At 32.9% G+C, this 23,331-nt stretch overlaps 2 protein-coding genes across 2 annotated transcripts; both read left to right on the top strand.

Moving 5' to 3' along the window:
- Positions 1–236: 236 nt before the first annotated feature.
- On the top strand, positions 237–20,095 carry LOC133195244 (isoleucine--tRNA ligase, cytoplasmic-like). Its single transcript, XM_061331101.1, has 26 exons — positions 237–358; positions 3,140–3,296; positions 3,466–3,585; positions 5,915–6,134; positions 6,802–6,930; positions 7,114–7,201; positions 7,378–7,438; positions 8,181–8,279; positions 8,983–9,105; positions 9,226–9,317; positions 9,502–9,600; positions 9,785–9,911; positions 10,587–10,660; positions 12,051–12,245; positions 13,604–13,690; positions 14,112–14,195; positions 14,497–14,641; positions 14,995–15,115; positions 15,515–15,606; positions 15,921–15,998; positions 16,258–16,379; positions 16,839–17,127; positions 17,306–17,488; positions 18,005–18,111; positions 19,483–19,639; positions 19,901–20,095. The coding sequence occupies exons 1-26, from the start codon at positions 237–239 to the stop codon at positions 20,093–20,095; spliced, it is 3,366 nt and encodes a 1,121-aa protein (XP_061187085.1).
- A 1,394-nt stretch (positions 20,096–21,489) lies between these two features.
- LOC133195245 (uncharacterized) lies at positions 21,490–22,323 on the top strand. Its single transcript, XM_061331102.1, has one exon. The coding sequence runs from the start codon at positions 21,490–21,492 to the stop codon at positions 22,321–22,323; it is 834 nt and encodes a 277-aa protein (XP_061187086.1).
- The last annotated feature ends 1,008 nt before the right edge of the window (positions 22,324–23,331 follow it).

A 23,331-nucleotide genomic window follows, 5' to 3' on the forward strand; every position in this document is an offset into this window, starting at 1 on the left:
CTAGCTTCTCGGTCGACCCCCCCCCCCCCCCCCCCCGGGAGTGACACAACAGGGGCTCTCAGTTTATCGTAAGAGAATGTATCCGTAAATCCCGGTGTTTTTTAGTCAAGAGAGAGACATTCCTTCCGTTCAAGTCACACATGTTAGGTTAAGTACTTTTCGATATTCAATAGTATGACGTACCAATCGGACACAATTACACAGACAAAAATCATTTTCAGTTTTTAGCCATGTATATGACACAGGGAAAACCAGCAGCAAATATTAGCTTTCCAGACGAGGAAGAAAAAATCCTTAAATATTGGAAAGAAATAGATGCCTTCCGAACTTCTTTGAAACAGTCAGCTGGAAAACCAAGGTAAGTGGGTTCATACTTCTGTGATATTGGGAACATTTCAATTTCTTCTACTCATTCTTTCATACTTTTCTAAATACATTGTAAATAAAAAAGCGTTAAAATGTAATAGGAGTAAAAGTTTTTTATAAGCTTTACAATAAACTAGCAAAAAAAACTTTATATACATAGCAATATAAAAGTAAGAGAAGTTATTAGTCTTGGAAAAAATAGCTCTGCCTTCTTGCTGTAAATATACATTTTCGTTAATATGCCCTGGTATCACTGATAAATTCCAACTCATAGAAATATATTAAATCTTCAGAAGGTGAAAATACACAAAAATTGCAACATCATTTTATTGACGTTTGTAAAACCCCTGTATTTTCCCCTAAACATGCTAAATACACAGAAAAACTTCAGTCGGGTTAAATTTTTTGTTTGACGTTTGATTCATTTTGAATATCATTGAATAAGTACGCTAAAAATCATAGAAATGGGTATATGTATTTTATCAGCAAAAAGAATGGTAAAAAATGTGTATCCTGCTAAAAGAAAGAAGCTAAAGGAAAAAAAGGTTGAACTTGGAAATATTCCATTCTTCATTAAATGTAACACAACACTCCAAACGTAAATTTAAGAAATGTTTTTTTTAGTTTTGTGTGAATTATTAGTATGTTAATCACACAGACTTGTCACGTAGGCATATTTCACGAAGCGCTAGCGCGCTTCCTGAAAATAAGCCTACGTGCAAATCTGTGTGATTTACACACCCCATTAATTTACCCTACAATTAAGAAAAAAGTCAAAAGTCTTAAGAATTTTCTGTCAAGTATATTTTTATATTTTTTATCTACACACATCTATCTTAACTAAAAAATCAAAACAAAAAAAATGGGGTCAGTACGCTTCTTTTGGCGCTAGTCGATACATTTAATAATAAATATGACCTTTTTACACTGAAATTGTCTCTTAAACATAAATCATTTTTTCGAAGTTTTTCTTCAATATTTTTTATCCAAACAAATCAATGGTACCAAATATAACTTAATCTAATCTTGAAAAGACACAATAAAAATTGTGACAAAGAAAAAATTTCAAATTAATCGCATAATCAATGACTTGACCTTCAAGCACTCAAAAATTGTCAAATTAAACAAGCAGAAAATTATTCTAAAAACTTGAATGTTTACTGAATTTAAGCAGAATGATAAAAGTAATCTAATATATTCAGAAAAGAAAATCAAACGTCGGGGTCTAATGTAAATTTTTAGATATTACTGAATAAACGTTAATTTTAGGTTAAAATTGGCCCTAGTTTTTCCTGGTCTTTCAGAATATATTTGCTATATTTCACACAAAATGATGATAGAAATCATAAAAGTTAATTTAAGAAATATTTCAGGACCAGCTTAAAACATTTCACTGCACAAAATAACTCTGTATGTAGCCGGCTTGGAAAAATAGGAATCCAAACTTATCAGTACTGTAAATACTTTGAAAGAGAAAAATAGATTATTTCTTCTAAAAGAACCATCCGCCACAAAATATAGTTCCTCACTAAATTCTCTTTGTATGGAATTAAATCGTGGGCATTTAATTTGATATAGCTTAACTTGCATTGTAGAATCCAAATTTAATGTAAAAACTGAAATATGATGCAGAATTCTAGAAATAAATATCCAGACAAAAATCTGCTCAAAGGCTCAGGATCGAACCTCTTTAAAAACATTCCTTATATTTACATTTTACACGTTTAAAAGCAGCAAAAATATACTCAGTGTCTGAATTTCTTGCAAATCTATATCGTTCTATTTTTATTAAATATCGTATCACATCTGAAGCCTCAATGTGACGACAGTTTCGCTCGAGTATATTTCTACGCGTGAGTATATTTAAGCATTGAATTGATTTCTTTTTTTTTGACGTCGTCAGTCCTATAACAGCACATGGCGTTAGCGCGCGGTATGATAATTTGTCGATACGGACAGGTACTGTTCATTTATTCTCTAATTTTCTGACCTGTCACGGTAGCCTTGTGGTAGGGCGCTCGGTTCGTGATCGGGAGGCCCGGGTTCGATACTCGTTCGCGCGCCGCGTCAAACCTAAGACGTAATCATAGGTAGTGACTGTTCCTTCGCCAAGCGCTCGGCACTAGAGGTGAAAGTCACGGGTCTTTCGGATGAGACCTTAAAAACCGAGGTCCCGTGTCACGGTAGGCGTTGGCACTGCTCAAGGCCCTGAGTGCCGAGTATAGGACTAAATGTGAAGCCCTTCACCGGGAGACGGTGACGTCTCAATATGAGTAAAAATTCTCGAATGGGACGTAAAACAACATACACCCAATCAATCAATCTAATTTTCTGTATTCATGATTGTTTATTTCGTTATTCTTTATTATGAATTTAGCACGTTATACAGAGCTGGTGTGTTTAATAGACGTAAGAGCCGTTGGGACTTGGAAAGTTAAATAACGCAAATAAATTTTGTGAGGGAAAAATGACAACTCGAAAAGTACAATTGTTATATCTTTACGAAAAATTTATATGGTAATTGTTTTTAATTAAATTGAGCCAAACCAATATGCATTTTGATGTTCTTAGTGTATTAAAAATGTATATATATAAAGTTCCTACTGTGTATTACCGCGCAGTGACAAGATTTCGCGTGTGTTATAGAGTATTGAATGTTGTAGATTTCCAATGGATTTCATAAAGAAAATTACACTGAATGTGTAATAACACAGCAAATGTAAATATAATCAAATACTAGAAGAGTAATTAAACACATATGTATATCAATCAGGTACACGTTTTATGATGGGCCACCATTTCCAACTGGACTGCCTCATTATGGCCACATTTTGGGTGGAACAGTAAAAGATGTAGTTACCCGCTGGGCTCACCAAACGGGCTTCCATGTAGAGAGAAGGTTTGGATGGGATTGTCATGGTCTACCAGTGGTATGTGCAGAATGTTTAGTTGCTCTGAAAACCAACGTTCTTGCAGAGTATATATTCTCAAAGATTTTGATAAAAAAGGCTTTTGTAAATTTAGGAATATATAGATATTCAAAAATTTAATAAAGCAGGCAGTTAATTGAGACTAGTTGTTTTTTCTGACTCATTCAAGGAATATGAGATTGACAAATCATTAGGACTCAAAGGTCCCGAGGATGTTCAGAAACTGGGGATTAAAGCGTACAATGATGAATGTAGGAAGGTTGTCATGAGATACTCCACCGAATGGCAGGTGAATTTTACAGGAATAATTTAATACAAATAAAGAAACAAAACATCAACTGACATTTTTTTCAATCCTTTAATAGTACATACAGTACCAACCAGACCCAACCTGACACAAAGCAGTCCCAGAGCAGTCCCGGGGACTGCTTTCTGGGCTGCTAAAGCAGTCCCAGAGCGGTCCCGGAGCAGTCCCAGAGCAGTCCCAGAGCGGTCCCAGAGCAGTCCCAGAGCAGTCCCACAGCGGCCCCAGCAGTCCCAGCGGTCCCAGAAAGCAGTCCCAGCAGTCCCAGAAAGCAGTCCCAGCAGTCCCAGTGGGCGGGGTTAATTAATTTAATGGGCGGAGCTTACTCAGAATGAGATTACCAATAAACAATGTAACTATATAAAAGGCAGTTGAAATTGATGAGCAATTCTTTCTGAGTAGTATCAACAAATATTTACAATTCTTACGCGACAGTCATTTCTGAACTGTTAAGAAAATCACAGTACGCGTATAGAAACAAATTATAATTATTGAATGAAGAAGACGTTCACACATATTAATAACATGAATATTTAAACACAATTATTTGGTATATTAATTTTTAACCAAAATAAACCAATTTCTTTATTTTTTGTAATTGATATTGGTTTTCATATTTATTTTTTTATATAGAAAATTAAACTTGAATTGTTTATTTTATACCAGAATTAGCTTTAAATAGATAATAATAATTATGGAGCAAGGCCGATTCCCATACTATACTCTGAATACATTTTTCTTAAGTATTGGAGCTTTTGAAAAATTCTTTGTTAAACATTGCCGAGTATTATATTTCAGTCATGATTATTTTCAATGACTTCTTAATTAAATCATCTTTAGATTCTCAGTTTTAAGTGTTTTATTATATAAATGTTCGAGTGTACATCTGTAAATCACGCAAATGGAACCCTCAGATTATGTTCAAAATTAATTAATCCCGAAATAAATTTATACACAATTATTGAAACTAAGATATTTTGCAGGACATAGATTGAAATTAGTGTCAATGTTGACCAGCGTGTTCAATGATGTGTAACACTGATACCCAAATAACATGCATTGACTTTCTGCTAATGCCCAAAGGCCATTGAAACCTCAGGTGTTGACACCATTTTATACAATCCAGCTTTATTAACCGGCCAGGTAAACACAAACAAAGAAATAAGAAACAAGTCACAATTCCCGATATTTTCAAATGTTTATTTTTTAAATAAATGTACTCTTTTAATAACTTGTTTATAAATTAAAAACTAATTCATAAATAAATCCTCGAATAATTTTTCACATTGTTTATGTGACAGAAGAATGGTAGAATAATTTTATTTCATGGTCATTAAATAAATTATTACGTTTTATTTTAGGGTGGTAAAAAATAGCATGGAGTGCTCTTTTTTAAGCATGGTATTAGCTTTTTTCAATTAAGAAAAAAAAAAATCCAGTACAGTACGTTCCTCTGAACACATGTATCTTACTGAAATGACAAGTTTGTTTGTTTTTAAATAGTGCTAATGCAAACTTTGAGTACATATATAATTTGAAAGCATTAATTTATTAAATAGGCCTAGATAATTTTTTTTTCCAAACACCTGTATTGAAGTTTAATTTAAGGGATAAAAATCATCCCCTGACTTCCCTTTTTAACTACTTTTATTTTCTTAAAATTAATTCTAGACTACAATTGTGTAAATTTACAGCCCTCTTAAGACATTTAGTAATTACATGTATAACTATCTCTATTTATTTAATTTTTGTAAGAAATTAATACTTGTTTTTTTATATTTGTTTCTATCTTAAACACCTCTCTGCAGAAAGTAAACAAAACAACAACAAGGAGCTGCAAATTCAGAATACACAAGGGGCGGAGCTATCATGTCACTCATAACCTTTTTCACGCATGAGTAAACAAAGCAGTCCCAGAAAGCAGTCCCAGGGACTGCTGGGACTGCTGGGTCTGCTTTCTAGAGCAGTCCCACAGCAGTCCCAGAGCAGTCCCATAGCGGTCCCAGAGCAGTCCCACAGCGGTCCCAGAGCAGTCCCACAGCAGTCCCAGAGCGGTCCCAAAGCAGTCCCGGGGACTGCTTTCTGGGACTGCTTTGGTGTCAGGTTGGGTCTGGTTGGTACTGTATGTAGATATCACGCATTTATTTCTATATTATTTCTCTATAATTAAAAACTTTTCTACGAATAAGTTTTTGCATTATATATGTTATAAATAATTAAAACTAAATATAAAACTGAACGTACAGATGATTAAGCGATAATTTTCTCATTTTCATAAAATCAATCGGACATTGATAAATTGTGACATTTTCAGGAGATTGTAACCCGTCTGGGACGCTGGATTGACTTTGAGAACGACTACAAAACAATGTACCCCTCTTTTATTGAGAGTATTTGGTGGGTGACTAAAGAGTTACATAAAAAGGGCTTATTGTATAAGGACACAAAGGTTGTGCCGTATTCCACTGCCTGCAACACCCCTCTGTCAAATTTTGAAGCTGTACAGAATTGTAAGGTCGTGGAGGATCCATCAGGTACTATCATATTATATATATGTGCCTCAAGTGAATATCATGTGAAAAGAGTTTAACATGAAAAGTCTTCCTTTTTTGTGAAATTCACATGAAAGAATTTCGGCTGATCTTATTTTGTGTGATTCACTTGAAATTTGCATGAAAATGTTACATTTGGCATGTTTGCCTTCAATGGTATTTCATGCAAGGTGGAAAACAGGAAAAGTGGTACTTGAACACAAAAGTATCTTGAGTCTATTTATTTATTCATAGCGTTCTTACTCAAATATTCAGATGGAAATGCATACCGTAGATTCCTAAATAAACGCACGGTATTTATTATCTCCAAATTTCGTGAGAAGCACCGCTCGCGAAATAAAATTACTCGCTTTTATTTTTACATGTATGTGGCTGAAATACATGAGAAAACTTTTAATCAACAGTCCTCTTGCGAATTTCTGTTCTCGCGATTTGACGTCTACGAGTCATTTTTCGATATTTTAAAGTAATCACGTAAAGTAAGGAATCTACAGTATCATTTAAAGTTAACCTTACTTCCTTGTCACTTCTCCTGTATTTATACTGTATAAAAAGAAAAAAAATGAATGTATAAAATTTTAAGCATTTTTTATTCAATTATTATAATTATATATAAGATATTGTTGAATGAAATTCGCTTTTTTTCCAGTGATAGTAACATTCCCTCTTCTGGATGACCCCAATGTTGCCATGGTTGCCTGGACAGCATCCCCGTGGACGTTGCCTAGCAACTTATCTCTTTGCGTGAATCCCAATATGAACTATGTTAAAATCAAAGGTGATTTCGATTTAACTAGTTTAACTAGATTATAGCAGACTGATTTTTCTTAATATCTAAAAGTAAGAATATCTTCACCGAAAACATTTTTATCATATATTTTTCTGTATACTCATGCACTTCAACGAATTCAGTTCTCACAACTGTTCAATTAGTTGAACTGGTTTTTTTCCTCAATAACAGATAACTCCACAGGGAAGGTGTACATTATGATGGAAGCTAGATTGGAGGCTCTGTTCAAAAAGGACAACGAGTACACAGTTTTAAAGAAGTAAGACCCATTTCTTTTAAATCAGTCATTAATTTCTACAAATTAGAAAGTAAATGAAGGATTCTGTAAGAAGTAATTAAAGGGATTTTTTATGGTCTGAAGCATGTTGAATTGTACATATAAAGAATATTTTAGTGCATGAAGAATCCATAATAAAAACTTCAAAATTCTTGTAGATATGAAGGACGAGCTCTTGAAGGCATACGATATGACCCAATCTTTCCATACTTCAAATATGTAAGTCAACATAGAAATTATTTAGTGTAAGTCTCGAGGATCAGGTGAACTTAAATACCATAAAATGAATAAAAATAATTATTTCATGTTTTAAAATGGAAAATTTCTATTGATAATGAAGGGAATCGATAAACATAATTTATCAAAAACTTTTTGAGCCTCTGTCCAATGCCTAGTACTACATTGCATACTAATACTACAGAATTTTTTTTAATCTGCCAACTGTGGAAGTCTCTGAGGTTTTATTAGCATCAATCATATAATCAGTCATATGTAGTTATAGTATTTCGTTGTATATAATTATATACATTTATATAATCTCAGGTAAAAGGAAGAATTTTAAATTGACCAATCATCTTATTTGAAAATCATTTAGGGAATTTTGCAAATAGGGGACTAGGATATGGGACACTTCTCAAGAATATGGACGTAAATATTTTCCTTAACAACAATAAAACAGCGCCATTAATAGACTTAAGCTGATCTGGCAATCAAAAATACTGAAATTCCCTCCCATATGTATATTTGTAAATGAATATATATGGAAGTTAATTAGGCTGAGAAAATATATAAATCAGAAATTGGGAAGACTTTCCTTATCTTTCATATCTCACTGTTCAATGTAAATTTTTCTTGGTCGGACCTGGTGGTCTTCAGACATTTATTCACACTCATGCAATCCTTGTTGGATCTACTAATTAATTGCATAAATATTTTCTGATTCAAATTTGACTCTTTTTAGATGAGAGAGAAGACAGGTGCATTTCGAGTTCTACTAGATGAGCAAGTTTCAGCTCAGAGTGGGACAGGTGTAGTCCCCCAGTCACCCTACTTTCAAGAGGTGCTTTACTTCATCTTTGTAATAAAAAAAAGCACAAAGTTTAAAAGCATGAAAATTGAATTGAATTAAACAAGATATAAAGAAAAAAATTAATGCGATTTACAAAGTCTTAAAGCCTTGTATACCTCTTTGAAAACTGTCAAATCACATGTTTTAGTGTGTTCAAATTTTCGTTGTTTGAGGATAAAACACAGGATCGTAAGTATTTGATTGCGGGAAAAAAGTGTTAAATTGTTATATACTGTGGAATCATTTTATTCGTGAGGGTCAATGTTCGTGGGCAGGCAAAGGTTTACTTGTTTGTGGGGATGTAATTTTATGGGTTACTCATTTAAATACAGAAAATTCAATGAATCAATATGTTTACAAAATAAACGTTCTTCGGGATGTAAATTCCCCTACGTACAATGATGATACCACAGTATACGAAATTTTGAATTTCGTGGAGGATAGGAATTTATGGGTCTCTTTTACCACGAAAAGAACGAAAAGTAAACCCGCACGAAAATTAGTGATTTCACAATACATTTATATGAACTATGTCATGAAACGTACCTGTATATAATACTATATTTTAAATTTTTGCCCTAAGCAAATCGTAAAATGCATGTCAATTTAGACTAGAGTATCAGTTCTAGTTGGTCGTAGCTTAGGAAATCTTTTGATACTCAGTTGACGTTAGGGCCTTTTGTCAAATTTTTAGGATGATTATCACGTGTGTTTGAGGTATGGTGTCATCACCAAAGACATGAAAATTATATGTCCCGTCGATGCAACTGGAAAATTCACCGATGAGGTTGAAGATTTCAAAGGACAATATGTCAAGGTTATCTGTTGTACTTTATTATTGCTATCACATATTCAACAAGTATTGTTTTAAGCATAGATCAGAGTAAATGAAGTCGATGAATTTCACATATATAAGAATTGTTCATACTCTTCCTAGAATGCAGACAAATGCATTATACAATACTTGAGAGAGAAGGGTCGTTTGGTACATCAGACAACATTCAAACATAAATACCCATTCTGCTGGAGGTAAACCATTTTCTGCCTTATAATTGCTCTACTCTGCGTGCAGCTCAGAAATTAAAATGCCACTAGTTCATTCATTATCCTCTTATTTACTTCTTGTTAAAGAATACCGACTTACAATTCCTGGTACCAAATGCCTTGTTTTAGTAATATCTTTCATTAAAACATTATGATATTATTAAATTAGGTCGGAGACACCATTGATTTACAAGGCTGTGCCCAGCTGGTTTGTGAGAGTGGAACAGGCAACAACACAGCTACTAGAAAACAACCAGAAAACATACTGGTCAGTGAATGGAGACATCAATTATCATAACCACTTTACACAATCAAATATCAGCTACTGAAGAGAAACTTCTTACTAAATTGATTTTCCAAACATAACTAAATTAACGTAAGCTTCTTTCTTTCCTTCTGCATTAGCTCTATACGCACGAATTTTTATTTTTAAAAAAGAATTTTATTTAAAGGGTGCCAGACTTTGTGAAAGAAAAGAAGTTCGCAAATTGGCTCCGGGAACCCCAAGACTGGGTTGTATCTCGTAACAGGTACTGGGGAACACCAATCCCAATTTGGATCAGTGAAGACGGAGAAGAGGTATAAGAGTGTAAAAAAGGAGAATTCCCAATTTAAATGTTCAAAAAATGAAAAAAAGAAATATATATATTGAACGATTGAAGAAATTATCAGTGCATGTGAATTCTTTAAAACAACTTACTAAGTAACTAAAAATAATAATTGTTTGAACAAATCTTAATAAATGATAAAATGCAGTTTATTTTGGTCGTACATTCATTACAAATAATTTATGCAGCTTTGATTTATCCACTGTCATTTCATTGTGACCTGTATTATATCATTTTCAGACATCATTATTCATGTATCAGGCCATCTTTAAAATAATGTTTGTTTGCCCTCTCCCGACTCAGGGTAAAAATATAGAGTCGGTAGGTAGGTGGGAAACTCTTTTTTCTAGAAGATTTCAACATATTTGTTGACAGGATAAGGAGAATAAAAAGAAAAAAAATATCGTATCCGGAATGTAAGCAAAAGTTTTGAGTCGGGCCATTTTAGTCAGTCGGTCGGGAGAGGGCAACCAAACAATTTCCTAAAGATGGCCTCAGTAAAAATATTTTCCCTAAGCTGTTGCTCATTTGTTAATTTCACGACTTTATTTTAGTGAAAAAGGTAAGTAAAACACTAGTAGCCCAAAAATAAAGACGAAGGCCGTTGTGGAACACATGAGTTATTTCTCTACATTGTTACTAACAGATTGTTTGTGTCGGATCAATAGAGGAACTTAAACAACTGTCAGGTGTAGAAGTCACAGATCTCCACAGAGAATTGTAAGATGAAAGAATCTTAATAATCATCCATAAAATCTAACATTTCATGTATTGATGCATAAAGCAAATTAATGCACATCAAACGGAAGATTACTCATTCTCTAAAAATGGAATTTTCGGACAAAAAAAACAATATTTAGATTTTAAGGTATATCACTCGTGAAATTTGTTATATCAAGGATTTTTGAGAAGTATATTTTAGATAAATACTCATACAGCATGACTCAAAATCGCAAAGAAAACTGGGGTCAGTGTGCACCTTACTGAACAACGGTAAAAATTATAAAATTGACCTTTTTGCACTTAAATTGCAACTCTGATATTTTATCAGATGTAATCATGGCAATAAATATAATCTTATTTTACATAAAATAGTTGGAATAATATGTATCATTGAACAAATCATGCAAATTTATGCGCATAAATTATTGTGTGACCTTTTTGCACTAAAAAGTACCATATTTGGGGTATTAAAAATCCAAATAGGCAATCAATTTTTTCGTGTATCAAACATTTTATGACTTTTTTTACTGATCAGTTGGAAGTATTGTGTTGTTTAAAATAATGAAAGAAAAAGGTGGGGTCACTGATGTAAATTTTGCGATATTGGTCAAAACATGCGATTTTCGGGGAAAAAAAAACAAAAAAAAACAAAAAAAAAACAAAAAACAAAAAAACAAAACAAAAAAAAAGAAAAAAAAAAACAGTGTAATTTTATCTAGACTACTTTAATATATCTTCATTTCTTTGCAGATCTGTTGAGTGAATGTGTAAAATTTGTTCTAAAATATACATTGAAACCTATATCTAATATCCTAGCATATAATAACGGAAAATAGTCTCTGAGTAAAAATATATGGGTTTTTCTTTTATTTGAGGTACGTCACTCGTCAGCTTTTAAGAAAAGTTTGGTCAGAAACTTTAACTTCAAAACTATTCATTACATTTCAACTTTTATAGCATATTTGAATTAAACAATGCAAATTTTACAATATTCAGTTTATAATCTGCTCACGAAGTCATAAAGAAACAAGATTTATGGGGGACTATTTCTTGTGATGGAAGGATATTTAGAAGAAAACAGAACTCCTGAAGTTTCTCCTTCACTATTGTTAATATTTTCATGAGAAGTAAAGAAATAGGCTTGGTAGAACTTATACCAGAACATGCTATGTATCTTTGTAAGGGTTTATTATGAAGTTTAGAAATTCAGTATATGCTAGGTATCGTATTAAATTTGGTTGTTGGGAATATAAAAAAAAAATATTTAAAAACTGATATATAATTTTGGTGAATTTCCTCCTTTAAGGAAGAAAACCATGAGTTATGCAATCTGGCTTAAAAGTAAAGAAAATTAACTGTTTTCACTAATGAAAACCCTTCAAATTAGTTTGGATAATGTCACCATCCCTTCCAAACTCGGAAAAGGAGTCCTAAGACGTACCCCTGAAGTGTTTGACTGTTGGTTTGATATTGGCTGCGTGCCTTATGCCCATATTCACTATCCCTTTGAACGGAAGAGTGATTTTGACGATTCCTTTCCTGCTGACATCATAGCTGAAGGACTGGATCAGACGAGAGGATGGTATATTATATCAATTAAAATACATCTAGCTCTTAATAAGCGGAGGGAATGCAAATATACTATACTGATACATACTGTATGGATACTTATAAGGATTAGTCTCGTAGCGTAGCATCATTTGATATTCTCATAATGTATTATTTAAATATATCCTAAAAGGAAAAAGAAACACATACCTAAATACATAAGGTTAGCATTTATTACTATGCGACACTATGAAAGCCAATTTCAATTTTGTGTAATATTTTATTCATTACTGTCATAAATAATGGCATTATATTGAATCAAACGGCATTTAAGCACCACAGTTATTGATTGTAGGGGTCTGAATTTTAAAATTCAAAATTTCGAAAGTCAAAGTCGTAGGTCGAAATCCCGCATTTACAGCAGCTGGTATCATTTTGAACATGGAATTGCTCAGATGGCTGATTCTTCGAATAGGCATGAGATTTCATTCCGTCATAAGAACTTGCATTCAGCTCACTGGTGGTGCTTAAATTCGGATTTTGAAATCAAATGTGTTGATCCATTTCTTCCCTTAATTGATTTTTTGGAGACAATTCGGGACTAAATGGTAAACATTCTGAGTTCGTACATTGTTAGCCACAAGGAAATCTCAGTATCCCCTAGGAACACTCGTTCTTGTCATGGGAACACGTTGTTCTAAAAGGATGGCCAGCGTGCTTTGAGGCCTGCCTCTACGAGACTTTTGAGTAAAGTTTCCTCTCTAATTCTGACATTGTGGTGTCCAGGGATGTTAATAGCGGTTTCACTTGCAGCTCGAAATCGTTCCGTCCATTCATGTCCAGTTCAATTTATCGATTCGATATTGTCGACATCGCAATGTAGACAATGTTGACACGATGTAGAGTTTATACCGTCTACATTATTTCAGAATTTCAGTAAGGTGTAGCATCTTTTAGAGTCAAAATCTGATCAAAATCCCAACGGATATTTAAGAAAAAAAAAATTCATTAGAGATTGCAAAAATGCTTCAACATATCCAAAATTCTAGCTACATGTCTTTCAACTTGAAGCTCAAAGGCAAACTACTAGTGCTCATGTCGAACACGCCAGATTCATGGTTGAGTGATTTTCTACTGAATATTCATTTCAAATAAATTCAAAACTACTATGTATATTAACCATGATTAGACGCAGTTGCAGTAGATCAATAAAACATATGCGTTTCTTTTTCCGTTCAGTATTTTTACGTCAATAAAATTGGTTTAGCATAATTTTTTATGGTTATTTAAAAGTGAAATATTTTGTGTCATGTGAATAAACCGTTTTATTCTTCCCAGACTGCTAGCGAGACTTTATTTCATGTACAGCTCAAAAAGAATTATTTATTCCAGGTTCTACACACTGCTTGTGCTATCCACTCTACTTTTTGGAAAACCAGCATTCAAAAATGTCATTGTCAATGGCATTGTCCTGGCTGAGTAAGATCACTTTTTGCATTCTCTAATTTAGAATATTGTGTATAAATATATATATATATTTATTTACCAATAAATTCTCAAGTGTCGCAGAAGGACTCGAGACAATGAGAATGACATACTAGTATGTCATACTAAGATTTTTGCAATGATGGCTTCATATTACTGTTACACACGACCGTTGATTTAAATAGCCTTTTACAGTTTAAAAATATGTTTAACCACCCAAATAGTACTAATTATAAAGGATATCCAAATCCTATAGCAAATTTATTAATTTATCAAAGTCATTTTGGTTTTATCCAGAGATTTTAAAATTACAATGAAACTTGCTTATAATATCTAATTTAGAAAAGTATAATAATTAAGTCTTTAAAATTCTTAGATATTTCCTACACGTATCTTATCATCTTATTCTTTTAAGGGATGGAAATAAGATGAGCAAAAGACTGAAGAACTACCCAGACCCAATGCTGATTGTCCACAAATATGGTGCTGATGCACTCAGGTATGAAATAAATACTGATATGACCAGCAAATATTCTTAAACAAAGATTCTATTCAGGTACGAGAGTTAGTAGTATCCTTTTGAAATTAACATTTGCTTTCACTAGCTATCTAGTTTAAAAGCACACAAGATACTTTCTATTCAAAATATTGTGACGGATCAGATTGCTAAATGTATACACATTCGTGTTACACAATAAAAAGTATCAAGAAAACTTGAAATAGCTATAGATTACATACATGTATAATTACAGTTTCTTAATTTTATTATCATCAACTTGATTTCTAGTGTTTCATTACAGATTTTACCTGTGCAACTCTCCTGCTTTAAAGGCAGAAGGTCTACGGTTTAAGGAAAAGGGGGTAGATGGAGTGGTCAAGCGTGTGTTCCTTCCTTGGTACAATGCCTACAGATTCTTCATGCAAAATGTCGACAAATATCAGACTGTAAGCCTTCCTACATACTGTATATGGTAGATGAGTAAATTATAATCGTGTAAGATCAGTTTGGTGGACACCATATCTATGGGATGAAAGAAAGAGATCAACAAATAAAACATGACATAGAAAATATTGAAATTGAATTGTGATTTGAAATGGATAAAAAAGTATGTAGTTAAGAATCATAAAAGATTTACCTGAATACAAAACGCTGCACGACCAACAAAATCATTGTTAACTCTGTGTAAAGGTAACTGTTTTGTGTAAAGGTAACTGTTTTGTGTAACAAAAACATATATTGATCGAGGTTACTGCAATACTTTGCTAAGAAACGTTGATATAGATATTTTTTGTTTCAGGAACATGGTCTGATTTTTTTGGTCAGCGAGAATAAGATCACCAAACGAGCCAACTATACTGACCGCTGGATCCTGTCACTAACTCAATCACTCATCAAGTTTGTTCGAAACGAAATGAAAGGTAACGTAATGTCGATTTACTTCATTGTATATAATGCTTTTGAAATATGCAGCTTTCTATAACCATTCGCAAGTTTTGTTTGAATATTATTTACCAGGTACTTTGTCTATATCAATTCGTTTTAAATACGCACGTGTACGTTTATATGCTTGTCTGCTTTTTCTCTTAAAATCTTCTAAGAAATGAAAGGGTACCACCGAAAATATTTAAAAAAAAACACATACATCCAGTCACTTCAGAAGATAGAGGTCTCTGATCTTATGAAATTATTCAAAACGAAAAAAAAAAATTATTTAAGTTTATAATTTATGTAACATTTTTTCACGTGATATTAAATAAATTTATGATCATAGTGTTTTGTGGCTTGTGTATGAAATAAGTGTGTCTTGTATTTTCAAGCATACCGTTTGTACACGTTGATGCCGACACTTGTAAAATTTATAAAGCAACTCACCAACTGGTACATCAGGATGAACAGAAGGAGACTAAAGGTAAAAAAAAGTAACGTTAAGGGTCAAAAATAGAGGAAAATGAAAGTAAGAAATAAGTAAATGACATCTCTGAAAATAGAATGAAAATAAAAAATCTTTTGATAATTTAAACTTGGTAGAAACACATACTCAGTCTGTAAATCATAATCACAAGATTAAACTGCGCCATTTGGTCAGCTAAATTGTCACCGGAAAGTCTGGAAATGTGACTGAATACCGCCATTCAGTCATCCTTCAGTAAAGTTTCAGTCACCACTCAGTTAACTTGGTGATAGAGTTGCATCATGTGAATATAATTTTGTTCTAATTGTCAGGGAGAAAATGGTCTGGATGATTGTAGGATGGCCTTGGAAACTCTATTTTCTGTTCTAATGACCATGAGTAGGCTTCTGGTGAGAAATTTATATTTATATTTATATTAGAAAGGTTGCCAATCAAAACCTCAGATTTCATGTATTTCTTATATTCTTTGCATGAACGTTAATTGAGCATATTCCACAAGAATAAAAAATTAACTTGGTTTGTTTTAGAAGAAAGTATAAAGCAAAAGAAGAAATTTGAACGTGCTTGGTGCTGCTAAGCAAAATTAGTTTTTCCTTTCCAATGATATCATTTTGAATATGATCCTATAAATCTGTCAATATTTTCCAGGCTCCCATGATTCCATACATCACAGAATACATGTTCCAGGGTCTTCGGAAATGGATTGATCCCGAGTCTGTGGAAACACAGGACATTCGCAGTGTTCACTTTCTTATGATACCCAGTTATCGGTGAGAAATGGAATTAAATCAAAGCTTCATAGATAAACATATTTTATGAGTTTCTAGGTGAAACATGTTCAAATAATTTAATATTTGCCGTGTTGCCTCTTGATTGGTGTAGAGTAATCCTTTTCAAATACATCGTTTATGCTACTATATATAAAAAAGTATTCGAGGCTTTAATTTTGCCACTAAGATATTGATTACATTGCAAGACTGTATGTCTTAATTTAAACAATGCGAACTTGCAGCAGGACACAAAATTGATTATGTATAAGATATTTCATATATTAATCATTTTTTTAGGAAGACAATAGTGTAAAAACGAAGTTATAAAAATGATAAATTAAATTTACTGTGGTGACTTGTCTGAACAACATTTGATATTTGCTAAAAAACTATACGTGAGATTATTTTACAAGGCCAGAAAAAAAATCATCATTTTAAAAATAATTTTACTATCTGTAGGGAGGATCTGATCGACACTGCGGCCGAAAGATCCGTGTTTCACATGCAGTCTGTTATAGAATTGGGACGCATCATAAGGACAAGGAACAAATTACCCCTTAAGTATCCCCTCAAAGAGGTCGTCGTCATCCATAGTGACCCAGAGATTGTAAAAGACATTCAATCTCTCAAGTCGTACATTGTGAAGGAACTAAATGTACAAACGGTCAAAATATCTGAGAACAAGTCCGATTATGGGGCACATCTTGTTGCGAGAACCGATTTTAAGTCGTTGGGAGCTAGGATGAAAGTAAGAGGACGAAAATTTAGTGACTGTTTCAATTAGTGATTTTAAATATATAAGAAGAAAAATATGTTTTTCTTGGTGAGGATATGTAAAACCATTCATGTTCTTGAAAAATACTAATGATAGTAGTAAAATTAAAAATTAAAATAGAAGAATTATTGCAAGAGTAACACCTTTGCAGGAAGCTGTGAAGACTATTGATAAGACTGTACAGAAACTGACAGATGCAGAGCTGGAAGATTTTCAGTCAAATGGAAAGATAGCTGTGGCTGGCCATGTGTTGGGGCAAAGAGACATTAAAATAATGTACAAGTGCGACAGGGCTAAGGTGAAAAATTCCTTTGACGCAAACTGGAAAAAAGAGGTAAATCTATCTTTTTTTAACAGATATGTGACAAAGAGCCTGCATATTGTGATGAGAAATCTTGACATGGCTCAACAGCTGAAATAAGTTTCAGTGTCATTTTTCCCATACAGTGATAGAAAGAGATATAATTGGGGTAGAAAGGAGAGACATTTGGTTTTTAAAGAATGTTTCTTATGTTCTTTAATATACGTTGTAAAATTTCAGCTTTTCAGATTTCAATTGGATTAATCCTAACAAAACAATTACTTTAGTAAACTATAGATAACTACAGTAAATCAAAGTTTAAATGTTTTTACTATAGTAAATCAAAGTTTCAAAGTTTTTACTGTAGTAAATCAAAGTTTCAAATATTACCATTCAATATATAGACACTGTAGTTTCAAATGTTTCAAATGCTTTGATAATATAGTTTACTATTGTAGTATTTTTTGTTGGGGATGTGTTGAATTAATTATAATGAATGGGAGAGGGTTTTCTTCACTTATACTAGTATTAGTATCCTTTTTTCCCTAGATTTTAGTTTTAATGGACATAGTTCCAGATCAGAGTATGCTGGATGAGGGTGTAGCCAAAAAGGTCATCAACTTAGTCCAGAAACTACGAAAAAAAGGTCAATCTGTATGTGTACACAATTATCAGAGAAATTGTATTAAACTGTGAAATTAAATCGCATAATAACTCTTTAGAGGATTGTTTGTTTGTTTCCTTTACGTTGCTTTGAGAATTTTTACTCAAAAGAACTGGGAGGATAAGCCGAGCCATATGCTTACTTAACGACAGAAAAAAAATCAATAAATTTATTTCTCACAAATGCCACTTTATGTTAAAGTAAGGTAATGTTTATTACCATTTGCATACAAAATTGATAATACCTGAATGCAGTAACAGTAAAATTGATTATAATTAGCACAACAAAATGGCAACACGCTCAATTTTCACAAATACTGACAAAAATTGGATGCTATAACTACATTTTTAAATTGAGTGGGTCTTTACACCACTTTTTTTAGAACGAATAATGAAAGGCAATGGAAAGATATATCTTCTACATTTGCGAAAATTGGATATGATGACCTACTCTACATAAAAAATTAAGTTTACTTACGTAAATTTTACCGTGGTTTTAAAAATTTCTAAGTCCAAATACACTTGTTAAATACGGAGAACTATTCGCTATTTAAATAGCCATGTTTATGTAACCGTTGTGTAGTGGTCAGCGAGGAACCCGGGCTGTTTAAAAGGACATTTATGGAGGAAAGTGTTCGAATCATGCTCTGATGTTTGGATATTTTTCTATGGTGTTGTATACTTTATAATTAAGTCGAAATGTTGCGATATAGGAATAAAACATTTTTCACTAAAACTAAATTTGTGTTAAATAATGAACCCATTTACAGTAAATTAATTAAAATGCCGGATAAAATTTATAATAAATATTGGAATAAGTGTATTTCCGTGTTTTTATTTATTTTTTACTACGAGCTTAGCCAAAAGATCACCACTATCATTATATACAATGTAAACATTTGAATAATATATACACAATTTGTATTAACATTCAGTATACAGATTGCAGAATAGAAATCACTACCTTGTTAAACTTTCTGTGGCAGAAAAAGAAGATCAAGTGTTTAGCTTGTTTAAAATCTAGATACAGTATATCATCATTTTGACAAGTACTGTACACATTTTAATGCTTTGGTCAATTCGAACAATCAAGATATTTCCAATCTGCGTACTTGCATAGCCGCCAAAAAAGGGGCATTGGCATTTGGCTCATCCATTCCTCCCAAATTCTTTGACACATATCGCTTACTCTCAATAAATCTTTGAGGGTAAGATATTATCAAATCCAATAATATAATGAATTTTGAATAAATATTTGTACAAAGCTTAAGAATATTATTGGAAAGCAGGTTAACTTCAAATTAAATTAATGAAAAAAATCAACTGAAACTGCATATGAAAATTTCCTTAAAGGGAGATGTCACTCCGTCAGATCAGATTACCGTGTATTACAAGGCATCTGGAGATCTACAGAGGATAATCCAGGAGTTCAGTGATTTTATCTCCAATGCCATGGGACATCAAATCTTACCATTCCCTGTCCCACCATTACAAAAAGTCTTCCTGCAGAAAGCAATGAAGGTAAGTCTAACATCTATGATGGATCAAAATTTTATATTTTTCTTTGTATTCTTAGAAAGTAAGTTTTTGAATAGTTGTTAACTTTACTTTATAAGATTATTTAAAACAGGTAGTTATAAAAGAAAAATAATCATAGACTGAAAAATTGATTCATCTAACTGGTTAGTTAATTATGTGATGCACAGATACACAGTATTCTATATCATACCAGAAAAATACACAATACATTATAAAGCATACATCCCTCTTAATTATTTACAGGTGAAAAAGGAAAAATTGGAGATAGCCATTTTAAAACAGAAAGCGATCGTAAGTCCATGCAATAACCTAAGCTTTCTCAACCAAACTCAAGCTAATGGTACACCCTTTCATACAATAATTAATGGAGTTCTTGTTGGCATGCCCCAACAGAAGGGAGAAGAGGGCAACGAAGCCATTAACTGTTCCTTTGGATAACCTTTTGCTGGAATACATTTGAGTGGCTTGATGACTAATAATGCGTAAATGTGTGTACATGTTTAAAATTGTACATTTATTTCGTTTTCATTCTGGAGCACCAAAATTACAAAGTGTTTTTTTAAATTGTTTATGATAAATTTTATATCTTTAGTGATTATGACGGTAAATGCTTTTACAAATGTATATTTTTCACAGGAAAATGATCAGAAATCTGGCATAGTGTAGTGTCTTATGGTAATTGAACTTTCAAATTATCATTAACATACATAATTATACAAGATGCATGACTTGATTCAAATTGGCTACAGAATTTGTGAAAAACCGGGGATTATTATTTAAAAAAAAGTATCCAGAGAAAGATATTCAACTCAACGACTAATACTTATGACAGAAACTCATAGACTATAATGTATGACAGGAATGTGAAAACATTACTCATCAGATAAGCAAAACTATACCATTTAAATACTAGAATACTTGTATATCTTAGAAAGGTCTATTCTCCCTTAGAGGGAGTTGCAAATTGAATAAATATCATAGAATTTTCTAATTTTATTCATCATGACATTATTATTTATCAAAATAATAATAATAATAAAAATATTTATAGTATGGTGTGTCTTGATGTTTTCTCCATGTATACCAAGTTTCATTGAAATCGGATGAAAATGGGGAAGAGTAGCGTATTAAAAAAGGTTTACAGGCAGACTACTAGCTAACGCAGACAGATAAACAGTAGAAAGGTAGATAGATAAACACGTTACAGTCGCTCAAACTCAGCATTGCCGACTCTTCAATCGAAAGCCATTAATGAATAGCAAGGAATGCTTACATTTTACACGTTCACGCTCCAAAGTTAATGAGATGCATAGCCGATATATTGTTGCGGAGATAATTGTCTTAAGATTTAAGGTATGTAACTCCTGAGTTATATCAAGGATTTTTTTTTTGAAAGTATATTTTAGGTAACTTCTCGTACACCATGACTCAAAATCGATAAGGAAATTGGTTTCGATGTGCATCCTAGTGAGAAGGTACAATACACTTGATACTTCCACGTGACCAAATATGGTGTAGCTGGGTGTTTTTTTTAGCTCCGCAAATTTTGCTGGAAATCAAGAGAAAAATGTAGATAACAGCTTCAGATCTTCATCGATAAGGTAACCAGTACACTTCTATCAGTGTTTAGTACTTTGTGTGTACTTTGTATGAAAAAATGCGTGGCAATCTTGTGGAGTTTGTGCAATAATCAAGCACTGAGTACTGAGTACTATTCGCCTATATTCACCTATACAGCTGTACAGCTGTAAGTACCATTATAGAAACTGGGTGCCTTAAACTTTCAATGTTAACATTATTTGTATGTAATTGTGGTCTCAGAATTCATCACAATGGATGGAAGAGGTAATGCATATAAAAAAACATTCAGATCCTTTAACAAATCATCCAAAAACAATGAGACAACGTTAAAATCTAACCCAACCAAGAGGTCAAGGCCCAACTCGGACTCTGATATGTCTCAAAACATGTCTCAAGATCTTTCGGATCTTAGTGACATTCTTGACAACATCTCTAATGACGATGGCCTACTACAGCAAGCAACAAACATCATCTTAAATAAACCAGCTCTCAAGAACAGCATTATAGACAGAATGGCTAATGAAGTTAGGGATCTCAAAGATCGGGTATCGGAACTAGAGAATAGAGTTGACGATCTTGAGCAATACTCCAGAAAAACATGCTTAAAGTTCACTGGAATTCCCGAAATGTCGGATGAGAACACTAACAATGTAATTCTTAACACAATCAACAAATGTGTTTTGAATGAAGGGCAAATTTCATTAAATGTCAATGCTATTAGTACTTCCCATCGTCTTGGACCTCCTCGTCAAGACAGGCCAAGGGACATTATTGTCAGATTTGTACGATACAGCGACAAGGTCCTTGTTTATAACAACAAGAGCAACCTAAAGGGCTGGAATGACAACCCTACTAATGGCTACAAAATCTATATCAACGAGGCACTGACTCGAAGAAGGTCCATGTTGTTCGCCAAGACCAGAGAAGCTGTCCGAAATCACCGGGTTAAAGGTTGTTGGACATACGACGGAAAAATCTATATTAAGAAAAACAATGACAAAAAGGCCGTTATTAAAAACATAACTGATTTGGACCGTCTTATAGTTACAAACACTCAGGCAAGGGAGACGATAGATGAGGCCTAGGACGACACACAGGAGGGGTTATATTCATCAGTGGTTAAGGCCACCTCTGTAGGAGCATCAACCAGCTCTCTTTCCGGAAATCAAGGTACGCCCCATGGTGAGAATTTAAACGGCTGACCATTTGATCCAACATGTAAAATAAATTTACCAGATGTAATATCGTCTATTTTCTTCATTCACAAATCAAAATCATCTAGCAGAATTGTGAGCATAAGCACTTTCTCTATGGCAATCTGCCTAGTAAGACTCTGTTTTGCTAAACTTGTTTATCATTCTAAACTACACCATAACCGTGTTTCGGTTTCAAACCCTTTATTCTCTTTTGTACATATATTACTTGTCTTTAATTTTCACTAAAGTCACTTATTTTTGTATATTTCTAGCATTTGCACTGTTTGCTTCTTTTTTGTTACATCGTTTCTTTTTTTATGTTAAAACAAAAAAGTGTGATTGTCAACCTATTTTCCAACAATCTTTTCCCTTGTATTTCTATTTGACACATATATACTTTCCTATGTGCGACCAAAACATCAATCACTTTTTATTTTGCATAAATACAGTCATGGACAATGGGTAATACGGTTATGCAACATCGTGCCGCAATAGGAAATTTCTACCTTGCATGTAGAGGTATTTATACATCTTCAATGTTTGTTTTCTTTAGTTTTGTACAGTTATCGGAATACGCCCGTAAATTCTTCAAAAAACATTTGTCATGGGATTTAAAGAGTTTTATTAGAATATCGATGTGTGTAAACTTTTTCTTTCAATTTTTTACTTTTACTTTATTGTTGTCTGGTGATATCGAGATTAACCCTGGTCCCACTCATGAGAGTGTCCTCGACATTTTTCACTTAAACATTAGAAGCATAAGAAACAAGATAGATTATTTAAATACAATTATTCATGATTTTGATATCGCCTGCTTCACTGAAACTCATTTAGACAATAGTATACTAAATGATGATCTTCATATCTATTATTCGCAAAGACAGGAATTCATTTGGG

This window comes from Saccostrea echinata, unplaced genomic scaffold (genome assembly GCF_033153115.1).
Source record: "Saccostrea echinata isolate AGI-Se365-2 ecotype Australia unplaced genomic scaffold, CSIRO_AGI_Sech_v1 ptg000029l, whole genome shotgun sequence".
NCBI classification, from domain to species: Eukaryota; Metazoa; Mollusca; class Bivalvia; order Ostreida; family Ostreidae; genus Saccostrea; species Saccostrea echinata.

Excerpts from the sequence above, each read along its gene's own strand:
- LOC133195244 (XM_061331101.1), top strand. The coding sequence starts at position 237 with ATGACACAGGGAAAACCAGCAGCAAATATTAGCTTTCCAGACGAGGAA. Across the intron at positions 3,586-5,914 it reads GATACTCCACCGAATGGCAG|GAGATTGTAACCCGTCTGGG; the intron begins GTGAATTTTACA and ends TGACATTTTCAG. Across the intron at positions 15,607-15,920 it reads TGAACAGAAGGAGACTAAAG|GGAGAAAATGGTCTGGATGA; the intron begins GTAAAAAAAAGT and ends TCTAATTGTCAG.
- LOC133195245 (XM_061331102.1), top strand. The coding sequence starts at position 21,490 with ATGGATGGAAGAGGTAATGCATATAAAAAAACATTCAGATCCTTTAAC.